The sequence below is a fragment of the Podarcis tiliguerta genome (genome assembly GCF_965153285.1).
Source record: "Podarcis tiliguerta genome assembly, chromosome: 8".
In the NCBI taxonomy this organism is placed as follows: Eukaryota; Metazoa; Chordata; class Lepidosauria; order Squamata; family Lacertidae; genus Podarcis; species Podarcis tiliguerta.
The window spans coordinates 59,077,782-59,097,422 of NC_139541.1; the positions used below are offsets into that span (position 1 = coordinate 59,077,782).

At 45.3% G+C, this 19,641-nt stretch overlaps 1 protein-coding gene and 2 long non-coding RNA genes across 7 annotated transcripts in view; 1 reads left to right on the plus strand and 2 right to left on the minus strand.

The window, feature by feature from the left end:
* The window catches only part of COL8A2 (collagen type VIII alpha 2 chain), a 216,139-nt gene that overhangs the window by 190,656 nt on the left and 5,842 nt on the right, over positions 1-19,641 (plus strand). For 4 of the 5 annotated variants that reach the window (XM_083453301.1, XM_083453300.1, XM_083453302.1 and 1 more), the window contains one exon: positions 9,316-9,497. In XM_083453301.1, coding sequence (XP_083309427.1) covers positions 9,338-9,497 — 160 coding nt within the window. In that variant the 5' untranslated portion in view covers positions 9,316-9,337. Of the gene's footprint in view, positions 1-6,254; positions 6,425-9,315; positions 9,498-19,641 lie in introns of those variants that run through there. The other variant, XM_083453303.1, reaches the window with a different exon arrangement.
* On the minus strand, positions 636-15,324 carry LOC310683408. The gene is made up of 4 exons (XR_014514402.1): positions 14,454-15,324; positions 7,963-8,040; positions 5,038-5,108; positions 636-996 (listed from the first exon to the last, which is right to left on the minus strand). It is a non-coding gene; the product is annotated as an uncharacterized lncRNA (long non-coding RNA).
* On the minus strand, positions 16,848-19,622 carry LOC310683409. The gene is made up of 2 exons (XR_014514403.1): positions 17,524-19,622; positions 16,848-17,324 (listed from the first exon to the last, which is right to left on the minus strand). It is a non-coding gene; the product is annotated as an uncharacterized lncRNA (long non-coding RNA).

Below are 19,641 nucleotides of genomic sequence, written 5' to 3' on the forward strand. Positions count from 1 at the left end.
CTGGACATAAGCGCAACAGCACCTCTGCCCACCTGCAATTACCAGCAATTGGTATTCAGAGCTTTTCATAAAGCTTCTCTATTTAATCAAGAAATAAAATCTGATTGTACATAAGCTTGTAAGTTTGTGTGTGCATGTGTGTGACAAGCAAAGAGACGACATTAGCTAAGAAATGAGGCAGAAATTACAGGTGATGCTAGTCACCCTCCAATATGGGCACTTGGTTCTGCCTCCACCCTCATGAGACTAAAAGCAGTTGTGAGGGGAGGGCAATTTCAGGGTAGAAGACCGGCAGAAATGAAAGGTTTAAGACCTGCCCCGCCTTCCGCAGCATGCCATCCCATATTGGAGACTGGAACCTAGGCAAATGCCCTAGGTTAAAAATATTTTTGTGTTGGGTGTGTGTGAGACTGTAATGAGCATCATGCGTAGTTTCAGCGCAGTTTTCTAGTACTTTGCACTCTAGAAACCTGTCGCTCGTTGGTCATGCACTTCTGTGACCAATTTTAGTTTCACTGTTGGCAGATGCAGTCCTTTTCGCTTTAGCACAGTTATTAAAGATGGTCTATGGTGAGTGCATCTTGTGCCAGGTTTACAGCGTGGATTCTCCCCTCTCTCCCCCCCATGCCCGTTCATGGTTTAAAGCCCACACTCATGGCCCTGTCTGCAGAGGAAGTTTTGGCCTAGGCAAGCGATGGATTTCTTTTTCACGCCCAATTTGAGCTGATTTATTTTAGTCTGGGATGTGATGGGAGGTTGCCAGGGTTCAAGGCCAGCCCCCAAAGAGCTTGTCTTCCCCATCCCATCTTTTTATAAACTTCTACGGAGCTGAGTGTCGATGTCCTGGAGACGGAGTGTTATGCCAGATTCCCAACTGATGAGTGGCCAGGATACATTTGCTTTGGTGCGTTTTGCTGGCACAGCTTCCTTCGTCTTCACAGATGGAAAGGCATAGCCCACAAAGGAAGCAGCCTGCCTAGTGGAGGCATGGTAACCCTGGCGAACAGAAACCAGCATATAAAGAACGTATCTGAACCCTGGACTTACTGCATCATATTTAGTGAACTGTATTTAACAACTTAGATATAGACTGCTTTTCAAGGGGGGGGGGGTTCCCCTAACAATTTGCAAACTATAAATAACAAAAATTTAAAACTAGATACAGCTAGAAGGAAAGGTGAAGCATCACAAAAGTGATGCCAAACCCTCCAACACCCTGGCCCATCCAGTGCCAGAGCGCTAGCATCAGTAGGACCAAAGAGGGAGCTTTTTGAGTGGGGGGCAGTTTGGAGGATATCAAAATCCTCCTCTCCCATTTTCTTCCTATTGTTTCCAAGGCACTGATGGTTGAACCGCCTTCAGATTTTGCCCCATTCCTTAGGGTTGCAGCCTTAGTTAATTCATTGTATGGATTTTAGTAGATTAACTAGTAACTTTTAAATAAAAGCAATAATAGTTTTGCAGCAAAAATGCAAGATTTCTTTGTTTTTAGATTCTACACATGTTTCACAGCAGGCATCATCTTAGAAGAAGCATTCTTTCAGGTGTGAAAGAAGAGGGGAAATCCTTCTTCTAAATTAGCACTTGAACATCCATATGCTTACTTGCATTAAAAACAATATATATATTTGAAAACATTTGCAGTTCATCAAATGGATAAAATGTTTTCATTCTCCACCAGTTCTACACACTACACTGTGGTACAGTTAAAGTACGTTGTCCATTTATTAAGCATTCATTCTGCTTTGTTTGCAGGGAAGTTATATGACATTGGGTCAAGTAAGTGCTACCCCACACTTTCCATCCATTTCCCTTTCATTCTCCAATTTCAGTGGTGGGGTGGGTGGGTAATGAGTGTGATTCACAAGAGTGCCACATCATCTTTCATTGCTCAACCTGAATTTGGCAGCATGGGGGTTGAATTCCACCTCAAAACTGCAACAACCTCGAAGCACTCACAGACACCTTTACCGTTAAGATTCAGATATACTACCCTGTGCAATGAGATAAAGAGAAACCTGCCTATATTGCAGCTGGCCAGACTCAAGATCCAGCATGAGCCCCACCCGTGTTTGCACAGCCATCCAGGCCTCTGAGACAAAATGACTTGCTCAACCATATACTTTCTTGTACGCTGCATTTTGTGGAAGTGGATTATGTGTATCAGAGGCATATGGGGCTTCATTTGCACTGCAATTCCGAGCCAGTTTGCTTCTCTAAGGGGCCCTGGTGGTTTTATTATTTTCTGTGTCTTTTAGAGTTTAGGAGAAGAGCACTTGTTTTTATGAAACATTGTTTTATGGGGATTTGTCTAAAAGGAGAGAAGAAGCCCATATTAAGATATCTCAGCTGTAAAAATATGTTTTCTGCTGTATAAAAAGAAAGCTGAAGCAGAGGGATCATGGAGGGATGTGGAATAGTCTGAATCAGCAGTTTGATTCCCCCCCCCCCCCTTACCTGGTATGACCTAAATGTTTGTGGCTCTCTGGCTCTGCTCCTTTTTGTATTTTTCTTCTCTGCTAGATAGATTTAAATGACAGCCTATGTGAAATAATCATAAAATGAAGACCCAGGAGACCTGGGCTCAAATCCCCACTCAGCCATGAAGAGGAACAGTGGCTGAACCTCAATCCAGTCACAGTCTCTCTCCCTGTTACCTACCTCACAGGATTGTTGGAAAGATAAAATGGGGGAAGGACTGTGTGCACTGCCTGGATAAAGATGTAATAAATCTATAAACATACTCGCCTATAAAGTGGTGTGTGCATGCATTGCTGTATTGCTGTAGTGCATTACCATATTATTATGCCTGTGCTATATTACTACTACTACTACTTCCATAATATTTATTCAACTTATTTTCCTCCCAAAGGAACTCAGGGTAACAGACACAATACTGAGTTTTGAATTTCTGGTTCATTCCTGTGTTCCACCATTGTTGACTGTATTCCTAGTTTTACGTTTTTGGCTTAAAATGCTGTCTATATTTATACATTTGGCTGGCTTGTTTTGTTTGTTTGGTCACCCAATCCAAACAACAGATTAAGATTCTGCTAGTTTGGGGCCCTGTACAACTCATGAGTACAGTTTCATGAGAGAAGTCGTTAAAAGTTTCTTAGCATTTCCCATCATGTTAAGCAGAGCTCTCGTCTCCTTGAGGATATTTTGCTTTCTGTATCAGTCAGTGGCATAGCTGGGATACACTTCATGACTCTGACATTATGAGTGCCTGAAATGAGTCTGTGAAGGCTTCCCAGGCCTCACTAGCCCTTTGCTGGCACCTGGTCATTTAGGCAGGCCCCAATTCTCACCAACCAGGCAATGACTGCAGAGGAGACCACATTTGGATATTGCCTGTGGGAGAAGAAAGCTGAGAGACTCCCAATCAGCTGCCTGATGGCAGAGAAGGAGCCCAGCTACTGTACCTTAGGTAGAAAGAACGGAGGAGAGACCGGGAGGATATAAAATACCTCAGAGAGCGGGAAAGGGGAAGCCCAATGGAGACACAGAAAAGGTGCTAGGCAATTCCTAAACAAAGTACCTCTACAGAGACTGGGGAAAGGCAGTCTTTGCTTCTGATGTGTTTTGGTATGTTGCAAGGCTACTGGACCACAGACAGCTCTAAATGAGCAACTTGTTGTAATAAAGACTAGGAGCAGACTAAAGCCTTTTAGGTCTCTGTCTCCAGATTACCTCTTCTAGGCTGCACGCCCTTGAGAGCACTTCAGAGCCTTAAATGACCAGCGGTCTGGCCTAAAGATGGGCCCTCCTCCTCCTTTCCATAGCATCCCTCCTGATGCCGGCTAGCTGGCTGGCTGGCTAGTAATATGCAGTGGGAGGCATCTGGTTCTTCAGTCTCAGGGGAAGGTTCCATCAGGGTCCAGGCTCTGGCACTATGGGTCCTGGTGGTCTGAAAGATTCCTTGGGGAGTTAATGTCCAGCTACCTCAGGTGCAGCGTCTCCCTATCCTGCACAGTTAGCTCTCTGCCCTGTCCCAGACTTGCCCTGCCCATCTGTTGCCTCTGTGGCCTCTGAGCCTGTCCAGATCATTGCTGGATAGAATAACAGAAACAGAGAATTGTAGAGTTGGAAGGAGTCTTGAGGGTCTTCTAGTCTAACCCCCTGCAATGTAGGAATCTCAACTAAAGCATCCTTGACAGGAGGCCACCCAACCTCTGCTTAAACGTCTTCAATGAAGAAGAGTCCACCACCTCCCAAGGTTGAACAGCTCTTACCATCAGAAAGTTCTTCCTGATGTTCAGTTGAAACCTCATTTCTCGTAACTTGAATCTATTAGTTCAGGTCTTACCCTCCAGAGCAGGAGAGAACATGCTTGTTCCATTTTCTATGTGACAGCCCTTATCTCCTCTCAGTCTCCTCTTACTCAGGCTAAACATACCCAACACTCAAGTGTTCCTCATAAGACTTGGTTTCGTTAGTCCATCTAGCTGAATATTGTCTGCACGCCCAGTTGATTAAACCAGGGGGACTGTTGGTCAAAATAAAAATGGCAGGGGCAGTGATGCAGCACTGAATATGCTGCTGTCCATCTCCAGCCTATTAGTGCTCATGAGTAAATGAAGACCCTGTTAGGCCGAATCCCTGGGTCTAGCTGTTGATGTGCACCTGACTAGGGTAAACCTTACGGATCTGCTTTCAGCAAGCCATCTTATATGCATAAGAAGGAAACTCATGGCTATGTATTCATTGTTCTTGACTACTGGCTTCCAATTGGGTTGTGATAAATGAGCTTTGTTGAGTTGCTGCTTGTACTGGCCTTCCACATGCAGAAGGTCCTAAATCCAATCCTTGGCACCTCTGGTTTAAAAGATCAGATAGCAGCAAATGGACAAAGATCTCCACCTGAGAGCCTGAAGAGCCACTGCCAGTGAAAGGGGTGAATAGCTTGAGCTAGTCTAAGGCAGCTTCCTGTGGTCTGTTGTTGTTTGAATCCCATTCAACTCCACACTGTTGAAAGGTTAAACAAACAAACAAGGAAAATTATAATGAATAGTAAAGGCCTTGGCGTATATTTACCTTTCATTTGAAGCCTACTTGGTTTGGGATTCTGCCTGTTCTGTGGCTTGAGGGATTGGTATGAAGAAAACCTTGAAAGAGAGGAGAGAGAAACAGTTACACAGACAAAATCTCAGAGTCATCTGCAGTAGCAAGGTCCTTATTGTTTTGGTAAGGGCAAGATTTAAAAGGGGGGACAGTGAAAAATATACCGTAGTTTCCTGTTGTTAGATTCATTCTTTGAACATCGTACTTTGGGTTGCATTTAATAGCAGCATTTCTCCATCATCATCCCTGTTCCCACTCCCCCAAAATGCAAGTAGCTAAGTGTGCAGCAGAAGTACCTCCCAAAAAAATACTCAGTTTGGAGGGTGGGAGGGAATTCAATAAGCAACCCAGTGAAGAGGGCTGAGTATGCTCAGTTGCCATGAATTGCTGATTGTTGATAGTACATATCCAATATCTCATCTATGCTGAGTAAGAAGGAGGCACCGCTAGAGAGGAATCTGTTTGATAGTAATCTAATGATCAGGTGAATATTGAATAAAGTTTGGATTGGAAGCCACCCTTACCAACTTTCTTTCATAGGTGGCTATGATTCGGTTCCCAGGAACGCTTTCTGCACAAGTCAAGTATCAGACAGTCACAGAGACTTGAAGATTTGTAAAAAATACCAAATTTAGGAATGCTCCTGTTCAAGGTTTTAGCCTGCTAGGAATGTTCTTTTCCAGGATAGTCCATTGTATCCTCCCTTCTCCCTAGAAGATCAGCTTAGCAGTTCTTTCCCCACTCATGTCCTTCCACAATGAGCTTGCTCTAGGGCAGCTTTCTGTGCTGGTCGGAGCTGATAGGAGTGATAGGAGATGTAGTAGTCCAAAAGAGCTGGAGGGCTCCAATCCGGCCCACCAGCCGGTTTGATCCGGCCCCTGTGGCAGTTTGTTTCCTGGGGTAAAATCCTAAAAAAACCCTCAACAACTTCAACCCTAAAAAAAGGTCAACAGCCAATGGTTGGCTCATTGGTCGGCCCTCACAGCCCTTCACTTCATCAAATCTGGCCCTCTTTGAAAAATGTTTTGACACCACTCTACACCGATTTCACTGTAAAATTAGTCTCAGGTGGAGCCTCAAAAGTTGCTGGGGTTTGTTTTTTTTCCTTTAAAGGAAAGGTGATAGGTCTTATTCCTCCTGGGGTCCCATGTAGCTTGCATTAATTCTTGCCCTGCACCAGCTTCCTCTCTGAGCGAGGAGCCATTTCCTCTGCTGGTGACAAGGGGGCAGTTTGTGCAGAAATCTTGGGAGACATGGAAGGAAGCAGCCAACGCAAACTCTTTCCCTCAGATCATTGGAACGTCAGCTGCAGCGCTAGCCACCTTTTGGCCGGGTGAGGGCAGGAGCCCTCTTCTCAAAGGTAAAAGTAATAAAAGGAGACTTAATATACATCATTTGGGTTAGATGAGGAATGACATTGCTACTAAAGATCTTTCGGGTTCCCGCCAAGCCCACATAGCATTCAAATCACTTCCATGTGGGGGCCAATCTCCATCGCTACCCGCTGTTAAAACTCTTCTTCCTCTTTCTTCATGGTGTATTTTTTTTTCCTCCCCCCGCTCCCGTTTCAGCTCAGGAAATTCCAATCAAATCCAGCCGAGGAGTAGTTCTCTTCATTCCTTCAGAGGCAGGAAAAGGCCGAGGTCTTTAATTTTTATTAATGGCGATTGTGGTTCAATTAGTCCACAGCACTTTTGGTGTTCTGTGTCATTAAACCTGTCAGAAAATAAACTGTCCTTTGCTTCATACAGGCCTCATTTGAAGCCTGTGCCTCGGAAAATGTCGCAAGAGTGGAAGGCAGTATTTATAGAAGGCCCTTTAATTTTACACAAGTGGGCACTTTAGCAAGCGTCTGGCATTACTGAGCATCATAAGCAGTCAAGGTTACTCATAAGTACTTGAACAAACAAACTCCTGTTGACGTTTTAAGAAGCACCACAGCGGAGAGTTACTAGCTCTGGCGATACTCCAAGTGAGGGAATTGTGTCTCTGACATAGTCATTTTTCAAGTCGCCAAACACAACAGGGTTTCTTCACACCCCCTCTTCAAGCCAGAGGGTTTCAAAGGCAGCACAGTGAGGCCTTGGCTTTGGAATCAGAGACGCTCTCAAGAGCCAATTCCCAAGCGCACACATTTTTTGCTGGAGGAAATCCTGCTCAGTCGAAAGACGTGATAATAACCCTCAGCTTGGTCATCCCCCCGCCCCACTGTTGCTTCATTATGATCTCATTAAAGGGTAGGTGGTGGTGGTGGATGAATCTGTAAGGAGCGTTCTAGAGTGGGCGTCATTTACTTCAGAGGCATATTTGCCATGGCCGGCATAACAGCTAGACCTGTTCCTGGAAATACGAAGGGATAGCTTAGTTGCTCTCACCCATGCCTTGGTAACCTCAAAATTGAACTGCTGTAATGCACTCTGTATGGGGTTACCCTTAAGGCTGGTTTGGAAATTGCAGCTGGGGTCAAACCCAGCGGCTACAATGCTGAGCAAGGTATCTAGCCACGCACATACAGCTCCTGTGCTGGAGGGCTGCACAGACTGCCAGTTTCCTACCAAGCCAGTTGTAAGAAGTCCTTGATAGCAGTTTAAGCCCTGAAGGAATCTTCAACCTTGAGTCTGCAGATGTTGTTGGACCACAACTCCTGTCATCCCCTGCCAGCTAAGCTCAAGGTCAGGAGTGGTGAGAGTTGTACTTCAGGAACAAATGGGGGAACCGAGGTTGAAAAGCACTGCACTTGGGACCAAGTTACTTGAAATAGTGTCTCTCCCCCCCCCCCCTTATAGATCTGTGAGTTCATTTAAAATAATCAGAGAATGCCATGCTGATCGTGCAACAGCCTGCAGAGAAGCATCTGGTAGAAAGACATTGGTAGGCATTCTCTGCAGAGGTCCCTACCTTATGGAATGAAGAGGGCCCTGTGATATTGTCTTGTGAACCACTCTGAGATCTTTCAATGAAGGGCAGTATAGAAATCTAATAAATAAACAAATAAAATAAAAGTAGGATGGGCATCCACGGTGGTTTGTTTCTACCCAATGTCAGGTTTTTGTTAGTTATGCAGCCCTGTGGGTACTTTACAACGGTGCTCTTATATTGCTGTTTTGTAAAACATAGCTAAAAAAAACTTTAGCTGTGTACACACCATACATTTAAAGCACATTTCTCGCCCCCAGAGAATCTTGGGAACTGTAGAGAGCTAGAATTCCCAGCATCTCTAGTAAACTACAGTTCCCAGGATTCTTTTATTTAAATGTATGGTGTGTACTCAGCCTGTGAGTTGTGGTTTGTTCTACTGAAAAGCAACCTAGGAATGTTTTTGAATGAATAAATATGTGCTTTGGCTGTTTTTGAAACAAGTGGCCTGATTTAAAAGACGTGGTTGCATGGATTCTTCGCAAGCCCTCAGGAGTCAGCTATGCATTCACGATGTATCCCCACTAGGGTAATCTGCCCACACTGTTTCTTGGGGTGCCCTGATACAAAGAATTAGGGAGGGGCCAGTCTGTCCATGTTCAACAGATGTATAAAATGGGGTTGGCAGGTACCACATTCCATGCTAGCTGAAATTCCCACTTGATACAGGAATGCAGTTGCCCTTCTGTATCTTGCCTCCATTTGTCTGCATATCAGATGGGGTGTTCTTGTCAGGAATGTGAAGGGCACATTCTAGGAGAGGCAACAACAGATACAGGGTCTTCTACTTGGAGGAGCATGGATAGAAAGGCCTCAGTAAAATAATTTGGCAGCATCAAGAACCAGTGGCTACAAAGGAGGAGAACGGGTGTTGGGGGAGTGGGAAATTCCGGAGGAGGTAGCAGAGGGAAAACACTGGGGAATTTTGCTCAGAGGCAGGGAACCTTTTTGAGCCAGAGAGCCACAGGGAGGGCCAGAACCAAAAGTGGGCAGAGAAAGAAATGTGGACTTTTGGACATTAAGCTGACCTCTTCTACACAGCATTTCATGCAGACACCTTCCTCTCTTCCATCAAGTTTAGCAAGAAGCATATCAGATCTCAAGAGGCAAAAACCAGGCAAAAACACTCAGGGAGGGTGCACAGCAGGGCTAGTGGCTTGGGAGGGTGTTTGGCACAGTGGGCCGTAGTTGGTTCCAGAGCCTGAGGTTCCCCATCCCTGCTCTAGCAAAATCTCTCACACACACATACACCTGCTTTGGTTTTGCTAAAAATATCCAAGGAACAGCTTAGAGATCCTCTCAAAAGGTGATTTTGCTGTCACATTTTGTTTGCAGAGAGACTACCAACAAAGCCACGATGCTCCATGAAGTAACCCTGTGGCTGTTGCTGGTGGTTGGCATCTCCACGGTGACTGGAGGGGGAGCTGGAGGTGGTTATGGGCAGATCAAATACATGCAGCCTGTGGTGAAAGGACCTCTCGGCCCTCCATTTCGGGAAGGCAAAGGGCAGTACATAGGTAAGTAGCCTTCGGGTGCACAGAGTCCGGAGGAGGCAGAAGTGGGGGTGGGGTGGGGTTGTAGAGTTTTATCTTGAAGAAACAACAACTCCCAGGCCCAGGCCTCTTACTGTTTTTACCTACTTAAAATGTTCAGTTTACTTTTACAGTGGTACCTCAGGTTAAGAACTTAATTCATTCCAGAGGTCCGTTCTTAACCTGAAACTGTTCTTAACCTGAAGCACCACTTTAGCTAATGGGGCCTCCCGCTGCCGCTGTGCCACCAGAGCACGATTTCTGTTCTCATCCTGAAGCAAAGTTCTTAACCTGAGGTACTATTTCTGGGTTAGTGGAGTCTGTAACCTGAAGCGTATGTAACCTGAAGTGTATGTAACCCGAGGTACCACTGTATTCTTCTTGCCAGTAGCCCTGAGAACTTGGCTATAGGTTGGCATATAACTGATAATTTTTAAAAAATTGTTGCCTTCATCTTTCTATGTTCAATGTTAGCTTCACACCTCCTCTGCCTAGACCCCACAGTAATTATGGTGATTCCATCCCTGCCCTTTTCTCCTACAAGTAGAAACCATAGTTAACGGAGAAGATGTTTAAGGTCTAAGTGGTAGTTGCTAGGAGAAAGGAGGCCATCATGCTGTGCCTCCCAGTGCTGGTTGCTAGGTGATGAAGAGATTGTGCCATTTTGGTTGTCTCACAGTGGTGCCTAAGAGTGTGTGGCGCTGTGTCTGTTGACTAGCAGAGGTTGCCTGGAGGCCATAAGGTTGCAGTGTGTGGTCTGCATTCGTGATGGTGGTAGTTAGGCCACAGAATGGCTGCAGAAGAAAGTGGTACTATTGCTTCCCTTGACTGGGACATTATACTTCTGTTGATGCAGCCTAGAATAGCATTTGCTTTTTTTTGCTGCTTCATCACACTGTTGACTCACATGAAGCTTGTGGTCTCCTAAGACCCCTAGATCCTTTTCACATGTACTACAGGAAAGCCAGGTGTCCCCCATCTTATATTTGTGCAGCTGGTACATTTGTCTCTGTGGAAATTCATTTTATTAGTTTTGGCCCAGTATGGGCCAGACTTCTAAGATCATCTTGATTCCTGATTCAGTCTTCTGTGGCATTAGCTACCCCTCCCAGTGTGGTATCATCTACAAATTTGATGAGCAACCCCTCCATTCCTTCATCCCTGTCATTTATAAAGTTGTTGAACAACAGTGGGCCCAGGATAGAATTGTGTGGCACCCCACTTGTCATTTTTTTCCAGGATAATGAGGAACCATTAGTGAGCACTCTTTAGGTTCAGTCAACCAGCTACAAATCTACCTAGCTGTTACCTTGTCAAGCCCACATTTTACCAGCTTTTCTGCAAGAATATCATGGGGAACATTGTCAAAAGCCTTACTGAAATCAAGATCCACTATGTCCACAGCATCCCCCTGATCCATAAAGCTTGTAACTTTATCAAAAACACACAGGAGGTTCATCTGGCATGACTTGTTTTTGAGAAACCCATACTGGGTCTTAGTAACCAGGGGCGGAGGAAGGGGGGTGCAGTGGGAGCGGAACGCCCCAGGTATCTTCACTGAGGGGGGTGACATTTGGTACACCACCTGCCCGCCCACGACTCCCAAGCCTACCCCAAGCTGTCAGGGAAAAGAGGGAGCTGCGCCGCTTTGCCAGCAGCATTCACCCCTTCCCCCTTTGTTTTGGCAGCTGGGGGAGGCTTGGGAGTCACGGGCATGTGGTGTGCTGAATGTCCACCATCGGCGGCTTGCTCCGCCCCCAGCTGCAGGGTGCACACGCCACTCCGTGCACCCAAGTGGCTATCCCCCAGCTGGGAGGGCGCCCTCCATGCCCTGCCCCCCTTGAGAGCGCGCCCACCCTGGGCAGCGCAGGCATATGCTCCGCCACTGATGATAGCACCCTTTTTTTCTATGTGCTGACATATCAATCTATTCTAGGACCTTTCTTGGTATCGGTGTCAAGCTAATCATTTGGGAGTTTCCTGGGTCTAGCCCCCAACCCTTTTTGAAGGTGGGGTAAAAAGAAGATTCAGGAAACTACCGACCAGTCAGCTTGAGAGAACCACAAGGGAGCAAGCCTTTTCTGTGGTGGCTCAACACAGTGGAGCTGGGGTTGGCTTCTGCCTTTTTGTAAAGCCTTGAAGTCTGATTTGTGTTGATTGGCCCTTCCTCTATGTAGTTTATGTTTCACTCATTGAAAGTAAGTTGGTATATCATTATACTACTGGAATCGTGAGTCTGTTTTTATTTCTTTACATTTATTTTTATACTTTCTCTATATGTAAACACATACATATACAGTACGTGTGTGTGTGTGTGTGTGTGTGTGCGCGCGCGTGCGTGGTCTTTTTTCTTGGTATTATTGATACTGATTGTTTTTTGCATGTACTTTGTATTGTTGAAAAGTTATTTGGATGGGATTTCCCCAGAAAAGCAACATACAGATATCTATAAATAAAAAAGCTGATGTAAAACAGATATAAGTTCACAGTGCAGCTGTGCACATAGAGGTTAGCTCTGCTCCCTTCAGATGATGGAACAACAGTTGTGGCTGTTGCTAGGCATGTGTGCGCACACACACACACACACACATTATTCTGCCTGAGGCTTGTCAGATCTCAGGACATGCTGAACCTTATTGCTTTCCCTGAAAAGACTTGGGTTCTCAGATCAGTTCCCTTAGTATTTACTGCGGTTACATGGCAATGGCATCACAACCCAAGGTGATTGGAGAGTGCAGTGGCTGGAGTGCTGGACTGGGAAGGCATGGGTTTAGACTTGCCCCTGCCCCCCATGTGTTCTGGACAAGACACCACCCTTGAGTCTATTGTTGTTGAGAGTGTAGGTGCTGTATTATGGGACCAGGGTGTGATATTGGCGTTTTCTGTGACAGGAGATGTAATTATCTTTATTATTATTTTCCCCCTTCTTATAATCAGAAGTTAGCTGAGTAAGTGGGTTCCAATTTCTGCAATGTAGCTGGGAAGAATATTTTAATTTGCTTCCCTGTTCTGACCTCCCCCCGCACTCCAGCCTTGCTTCAGTGTATGGGCTACAAAAGGGACTCCTGTGTATTTTGCCTCAAACTGCAAAATAACTGCGGCAGGGCAGGTCTGAAACGCTGGTGTGGGCCAGCAAAGGAGATACGCTGTAGAATATATGGTGCCCAGTAAAACAATTCACCTTTTGTTTTGCCTAGAGGTGGAATACGACTCCCAGGAGCCTTTGCACTTCTGCTGGCTCAAGTGGGTTTGCATTGGCGGGGGAGCCTAGGAATATGTCTCTGTTTGAGTGCTTCCTTTGATTGGCTTGCCATCGTGTTCATGCAGGTGTTGGTTTGGAGAGCGAGACCATTGGACAGGAAGCCTGGTGTGCTTTTCAGCTGAGGAAAGTCAGGCAATCAAGGCAGGCCACCCAGAGAGGAGAGGAAACTGGGGCCCAGGCTGGCAGGACATTGTTTCCTGCTGCAGTAGCCTGAGTTTTTGGGTTTTTCCTTCCCTCTGGGGTACCTGCTGGAGACAGCCACAGCTAAAGGCAGGATGTTGAGTGGAATGGATGTGCCATAACAACGTCCCCTTCAGGAAGACGGAGGATGCGTACACACTCCGATTTAGTCTGCATCCAGTGCACTTCCACTTCTGGTTTGGGAAGCAGTGTACACATGATGTTAGCACAATCCATATATATCCCGGAGTTTCTTAGGAAATAGTGCATTTTGATGCATTTTCTCCCAAGCCAGCTTTGATCCAAATTGAGAAGAACAGCCAAGATGCACTTTCAGCTGATAATGTTTACATAGCCAGAGTATGAATTGGCATGCTGTTTCATTTGGCTAGTGACTTTAGGTGGGGGTAGTTGTATTTTGCTTGGTGGAGGGAGGCTCCCTCGCTCTTTTATTTTCTTGTATTGCCTTCCTCAGTAGCCTGTGGGTTGGTTGGTTTGGTTTTTGATGGGGTAATTTATATCTAACTTCATCGTTTATGGCAGGGGTAGCAATCATGGTGCCCTCCAGATTTAGTTTATTGCCGGTTCCCATCTATCCCAGCAAGTGTGACCAAACATCAGGGATGACTGGAGTTGTGGTCTAAATATATATGTGGAGCACTTGATTCCCACTGTGCCCCAGTTCTCTGTTAGTGCCGTTCTGTTTTCAGGATTAGCAGTCAATGATCAACACAGGAGGATGCAGACAGCCCAAGGCATTTTGCTGCCTGAGGCAGAACAGTAAATTGCACCATTCCCCTCCCCCCCCCCAAAAAAGTGTGCATTATGTGTGTGTTATTTTACCACCTGAGGCAGAAAAATCCCATGAGTATCTCTCTCTGGGAGATAAATTCCAATAATAATAAAACAAGAGACCATCTGCTGCCCTTTTGTAGCAAGGGACTGAGGCATCAGCCTCACTCTACCTAAAGTTAGGGCAGACCCTAGAGGAGGGGCCGAAATATAGGTGTGGCTGCCTTGTTCCATTTGGCTAGTGGATCATCAGTTTTATGATTACACAGTGGCCTTATTCAGCCATGTCTCCCACCCAAGGGCCACATCCCATATTGCACAGGATGACTTCCCCAGAATAGAAGAGAGCTTGGCTCAGGCACTTGGCAGGCAGCAACCGTCTTCCCATCCTAAAGTAAGGCTGGGCGACCTATCACACCCAGTCTGTTTTTAAAGCATGTTATTCATTTAGTTTTCTTTTAAGATGTGTGGCAATCAGCATTTTCACAGGAAAGGGCTGTAGCTCAGTAGTAGACCGCATGACTTGTGTGCAGAGGGTCCTAGATTTCATCCCTGGAATCTCCAGACAGGGCAAGGAAAGATTCTTTCCTGAAACCCTGAGCAGCCACAGTTGGTAGGGTGGGGGTGATTCTGTTAGCATTCAAAGCTGGATTTATCAAAGCAATATGAGAACCAAAACATAGGCATCCTTCAAAATTCACACTTACCCAGATTTTGCAGTGCAGTTCTCCAACAAACAATCTGTGAGCTATGAAAACAGATGTCCTTCAGACCTCCTCAGGTGATTCACCCAAACCTTGGGAAATTTACTATTAGAGTTACAAAAGCACACAAGCAGGAAACACAAGCCTGAGAAGGGTACTGACATTTAGGCCATTGCATCCCTTTGCCCCCTCAGGATGGAGGTGAATTACAGTTATTAAATCTTTTACTCCATACCAAGACTGATGACAAGGTCAAGTTAAAAACTTCTGAGCTTGTAAATAAAGCCGCTGCTGTTAAAACAGTGTAAGTAACTTGGCACCGGTGAAAACTGTCTTTTGGTAAATGCTCTTACTCTGCCCTATAAGTGAGGAAGTTTTGTGACTGCTGCAGGCCGGGTGTGAAGGGAGGGTTTTCAGGCTACCACTGTGAGACAGCAGGTGCTCTCCAGTTGCAGCAGCACAGCTGGACAGCAAAGGGGCTTCCTGGTCATTGTTGAGGGATACTGGGGGCAGTACGGAATGAAATCTAGACAGGCTTCTCTGGCTGACAACAGACAAAATCAGAGAAGTAATCAATGGTCCCTGGGGACTGCTTCACTCTGAACTGGAGACACAGCTTTGCTGAACCTTGCTGGAGACTGCAGGCTTATTATCTAGGTTGGTAAAGACACATGGACAAGAGAGAGCAGATCCAGAGGTGTAGATCCCTGAAAGAGAAGGGCAGGCCCTAGTGGTGGAACATCTGCTTTGTATGCCGAAATCCCAGGTTCAATCCCTGGCAGCTCTCAGGGTAGGGAAACCCTGGAGAGCTGCTTACTAGTCAGTTTGGACAATACTGAGTTAGATGGATTGTTTGTCTGCCTTGGTATAAGGCAGCTCCTGTCTGCAAAACAAGTGGCATAAGCACTTTCCCACATGGCACCTATGTTTTGGCACACCTGATAATCAGATGTGCTGGGTTGTTGGTGATGCACAGGAGGCTTATAAAAGCAGCCAATTAAAATAAATGAAACCTGGCAAATGTTTAAGTGCTGTTCCTCATCTTCACAACCACGTAAGAGTTCACATTTAATAAGTTATCAGCAGTTCTTTCCAAAGATGCTTCTTCATTTGTTTTATTCTTTACACAGGGAATATTGGTGTAGAAAGCATATATACACTACCATAATGTATATATGCAAACCTGGGATATTTACCTCGAAAAGCTAAAATGTGTATAAAACTTCTTGCTGGGGAAAAAAAAACCTCAAAGCATTTTTGGTAAACAATGTTGAGGTGGTTGTTTTTTTGTTGTGTTTTTTTTTTTTTTTTTTGCAATCAAGCAGTATATAAATTTTATGAAATGATATTAAATAAATAAGATTCAGTGGAATTTGGGGGAAATCAGGTCTCTGCTTGGGTGCAATTTTTAGAGGAAAGTGGCTTAAGCTATAAATAGGCGGCATGGCACTCACAAATGATGTGGTATATGAGATTTAGGGCTGCAGGAGTCACCAACCTTGTGGGGCCTGTGGACACAACTGCAAACTAGAGAAACTGTGGACAGCACAACACAACAACAACAACCAACCACACACCACAGCCTATTCTGCTGATTACAATGGAATGCTTCTCTCAAAACTAATTTCAGGAAAAGGAGTGTAGGCTCTGGGCACCAGGAAATCCTTGCCAGGCATATCCCGGAAGTGGTGTATCATAGTGGCTCAGAGACACTTACAAATCAGGCAATCCCCAGTTCACTTCTCATGTCTGCCATGAACTCCATAGGTTGCATTGGACAAGCCACAGTCTATTGCTCAGCCTTCCTCCCCTGCCACGTCCCCATCTGCAAAATGGAAAGATACCACTGGCATACCTGACAGCAGCCTTTGCCCAACTGGTGCCCTCCAGATGCTTTGGTGTGACTCCCATTGGCCCTAGCCAGCACAGACGTTTTGGAGAAAAGGCAGCCTTACAGAGTTGTTGCAAAGACTGCAGCTAGGTAATGTACATAATGTACATAAAATCTACATGTACATAATGTACAAAATGTACATAATATCTATATTAAGGTCCCCCAAAAGATTCCACTCTAACTTCTTTTTTGCCCAGTGTGCTTGGGACTGCCTTCCCTTACTCTAAACCTACCTTTTCTTTGAATCCTTTGACTCAGCCCTCTAGTTCCTCGTGCTCTGTGCCGACTGCTGCTGCCTTGAGGAGGACTGCCCTTGATGAGAGTTTGGAGACTGCAGCTAGTGTAAAATGCAACTGTTAGGCGGGTCAGTCAAATAGGATCATGTGTCCCTTGTCCTGAGAGCACTGCACTCCCTCCCTCAGTACCCACCCCTTGAGGCAGCTGCCTCACTCTACCTCATGGTATCTGTTGCATTTGGTGATAGAACAAGATGTTTCTCAGCATCATTCCAGAGTACATGTATTGCTGATGCAGAATTATAATTTATAGAACTGTGAGAGAGTAAGTGAAAGGGTATCTTTACCCAGGTGTCTTAAAGGCTAGCAGAGAAGATGGGCATCTCTTGCACAGGAATTACTGCTCAACCGACTAGGCTCATCGGATGTTTAAATGTGGTATGTAAGGAGGTTAAAAGACACACGCACACCCTTCTATGTAGCATTAAAGGGAGCAAAGGTCTTCTTTTCCTTTTCCCTGCCTTTTCCAGCTGTTGTGAAGCTCTTATCTGAACTGCAGCCAAGGAGAACAAAACAAAGCACAAACTCCAGCACAGCCTTACTGAGAAGTAACATTTTTGGCTGCTGATGGGCTGAGATTCAAGTATCTCTCTGTGCTAGTGTTTATTTCTTCCAATGTGTTCTTGTTGCCACTGAGCAGGCTGAGTTTGTGAAAACAGCAGGCAGCAGCAGCAGCAGCACACCCTGGGTGAGAGGCAACAAAAGAAAAGAAAGAAAAGCTGATCAGGCAAGGAAGGAAGATTTGTCCGGGTTTCAGAACTAGGCTTTTCCACCTCCTTCCTCCCACTCATTCTCTAGCTCAAGCATGGGGTACATCACTCCAGCAGCCCCCTCCAAAAAAAACTCTACACCCGTGGCCCCACCCACAAGAGGGAGAAAGTACCTGCACACACACTCTTTTTCCAAGGACTGACAGTTAGATCCAATGGAATTAACTGGAACATTGAAGAGCCAGTCAGTTTAGAGTAGACAGTTCTGAGCTAGCTGGACCAGTGGCCTGACATAGCATCCTATGAATGTGCAGACACTTTGCATTTTCCCCAAGGACTAACTTACAGCATGGTGACTGCTCAGAAAAGACAAATGTTCTGGGGACATGATACCTAACTATTCAAAAGCATGCAGAGAACATACGCTGGATGTGGAAAATATGCACGTTGAGTTCTCAAGTAAGAAAATAAAACGAGGAGGCAGGCATAGGGGCTTGAACTAGAGCCCTGGCTTAGCCCCAGTGCCTTTTACAAGGCAAGAAAAGTATATTGCCGGAGTAAACTGGGGGGACAAATATGAAGATGTGAATAGCTTCATGATCAGGTGATGGCCATAGCCAATGGAAAAATGCTGATGCTTTATGTAACACCACCACCTAGTGGCTGTTTCTGGAATTTGCAGTCTTTCAAAGTCAAAGTTTCTAAGTTGCAATATCAAGAGGCCTCCAAAGGCAGCTTGAGGTTCCACTTATGTTTGAGACACAAACAGAACCACGGGAACAGAACCGCAGGAACTGAGAAAGTCTAGGTGCAATGAAACATAGGGGTTTGCCATGATGCCATCACCGGTTCCTCCGGAGGAAGCCAGGTACAGAGTGGTTTTCAGGAGAAAGTTGCCACAGTCTGAATCAGGAGCATAATCCAGATTGGGGCCTGAGGCTGCTTTTTCTCCAGAGTAATTGCAGCCAGGTTAGCTGTGTTTATTAAAGTGTGTGACCAACTAATAACAACAACAACAACAACAATAATAGTTTTATTACTTATACCCTGCCAATCTAGCTGGATTGCCCCATACACTCTGGACGGCACTTGGTCTCTGACCTAAGTTTTCCACCTGTAAAATAGAATCAGTAAAAGACCTTGCAGGATTGTTTGGATGATGAACATTTTGAAAATGAAATCAGAATTATTCTCCACCTGTGATATAAAGGGCCACAAACACATTTTGTGCTGCTAGCACAATCAAGTGTCAAGGCATTTTTCTGAAGTCTACCAGGGAGTGGGAGTTGATTGCATATGTGCTCCCTCCCAGAAGCAGACACCATCCCTGCAAATAAAACACATAGCATGTCAGGGTGATGGTTAGATAAATCTTTTTTGCTTTTACATGCAGAGGTATTCTGCTTCCACCATCACCTTTAACTAAGCCTACCTGCAGAGCAAAGCAAAAAAGGAACTTCTCCTTGCAGGTTCCTAGCAATAACATTTTTTATTTAATTGTTCGTGACTTGCAGTGTCTGGAAAAAACTTCGGCAACTGATTTTCTTGAAATGGCTCTTGTTGAGGATTTATCATCAGAGGCATGGATCTGGTTTTAGAAAATAATCGATGTAGTGCTTTTGAGTATTCACAGCACTTCAAATACATTCTCCATTTTTTAGTATGTTAATTCTTGCAACCTTTTAAGGTAGGCCAGTATTATTATCCCCACTTTCCCATCTAAAGTGGGGGGGGGGGGACTATGACTATATGAGTGCAAAGGGCTTAGTGTTGATGCATCACTCACGGCAGCTAACTAAAATCAAGAATGAAATACACTAAAACAAAGAGCCTCCCATAAGAGTTAGAATGTGAAGAACAATCCTTTTCAAGAAGAGGCTGAGCTCAGATGTTAAGAGAAATGGGGGCCATCCATTGAAGAAACCTTCCCTTAACACCCACCAGGCTTTCCCTCCCCCCCCCCCCCACTTTCTTGGTGGGTGTAGCCTTTAAGCACTAGTTGAGGTTCTCCTCATGCCTCAATGGGAGGGCATAAATCCCCACACAAACACTGTTGCTGTTGAGCACACACTCTGTTTCTGCGGCGAGACATAATTCTTTTGAAATTGGATCACATCAGGGCTGCAGTGTCCCAATTTCTCCGTGCTAGCGTCCCCGGTTTGGTTTTCCTGTCTGCTTTCCTGACCGGCTGAAGTTGGCAAAGTTGCATCTGTTCGTTCCCTTTCCACCTCTCTCCCCCACCTCCCAATTCCTTTTCATAAGACTGGTGTGTGTGTGTTGTTTTTTCTTTC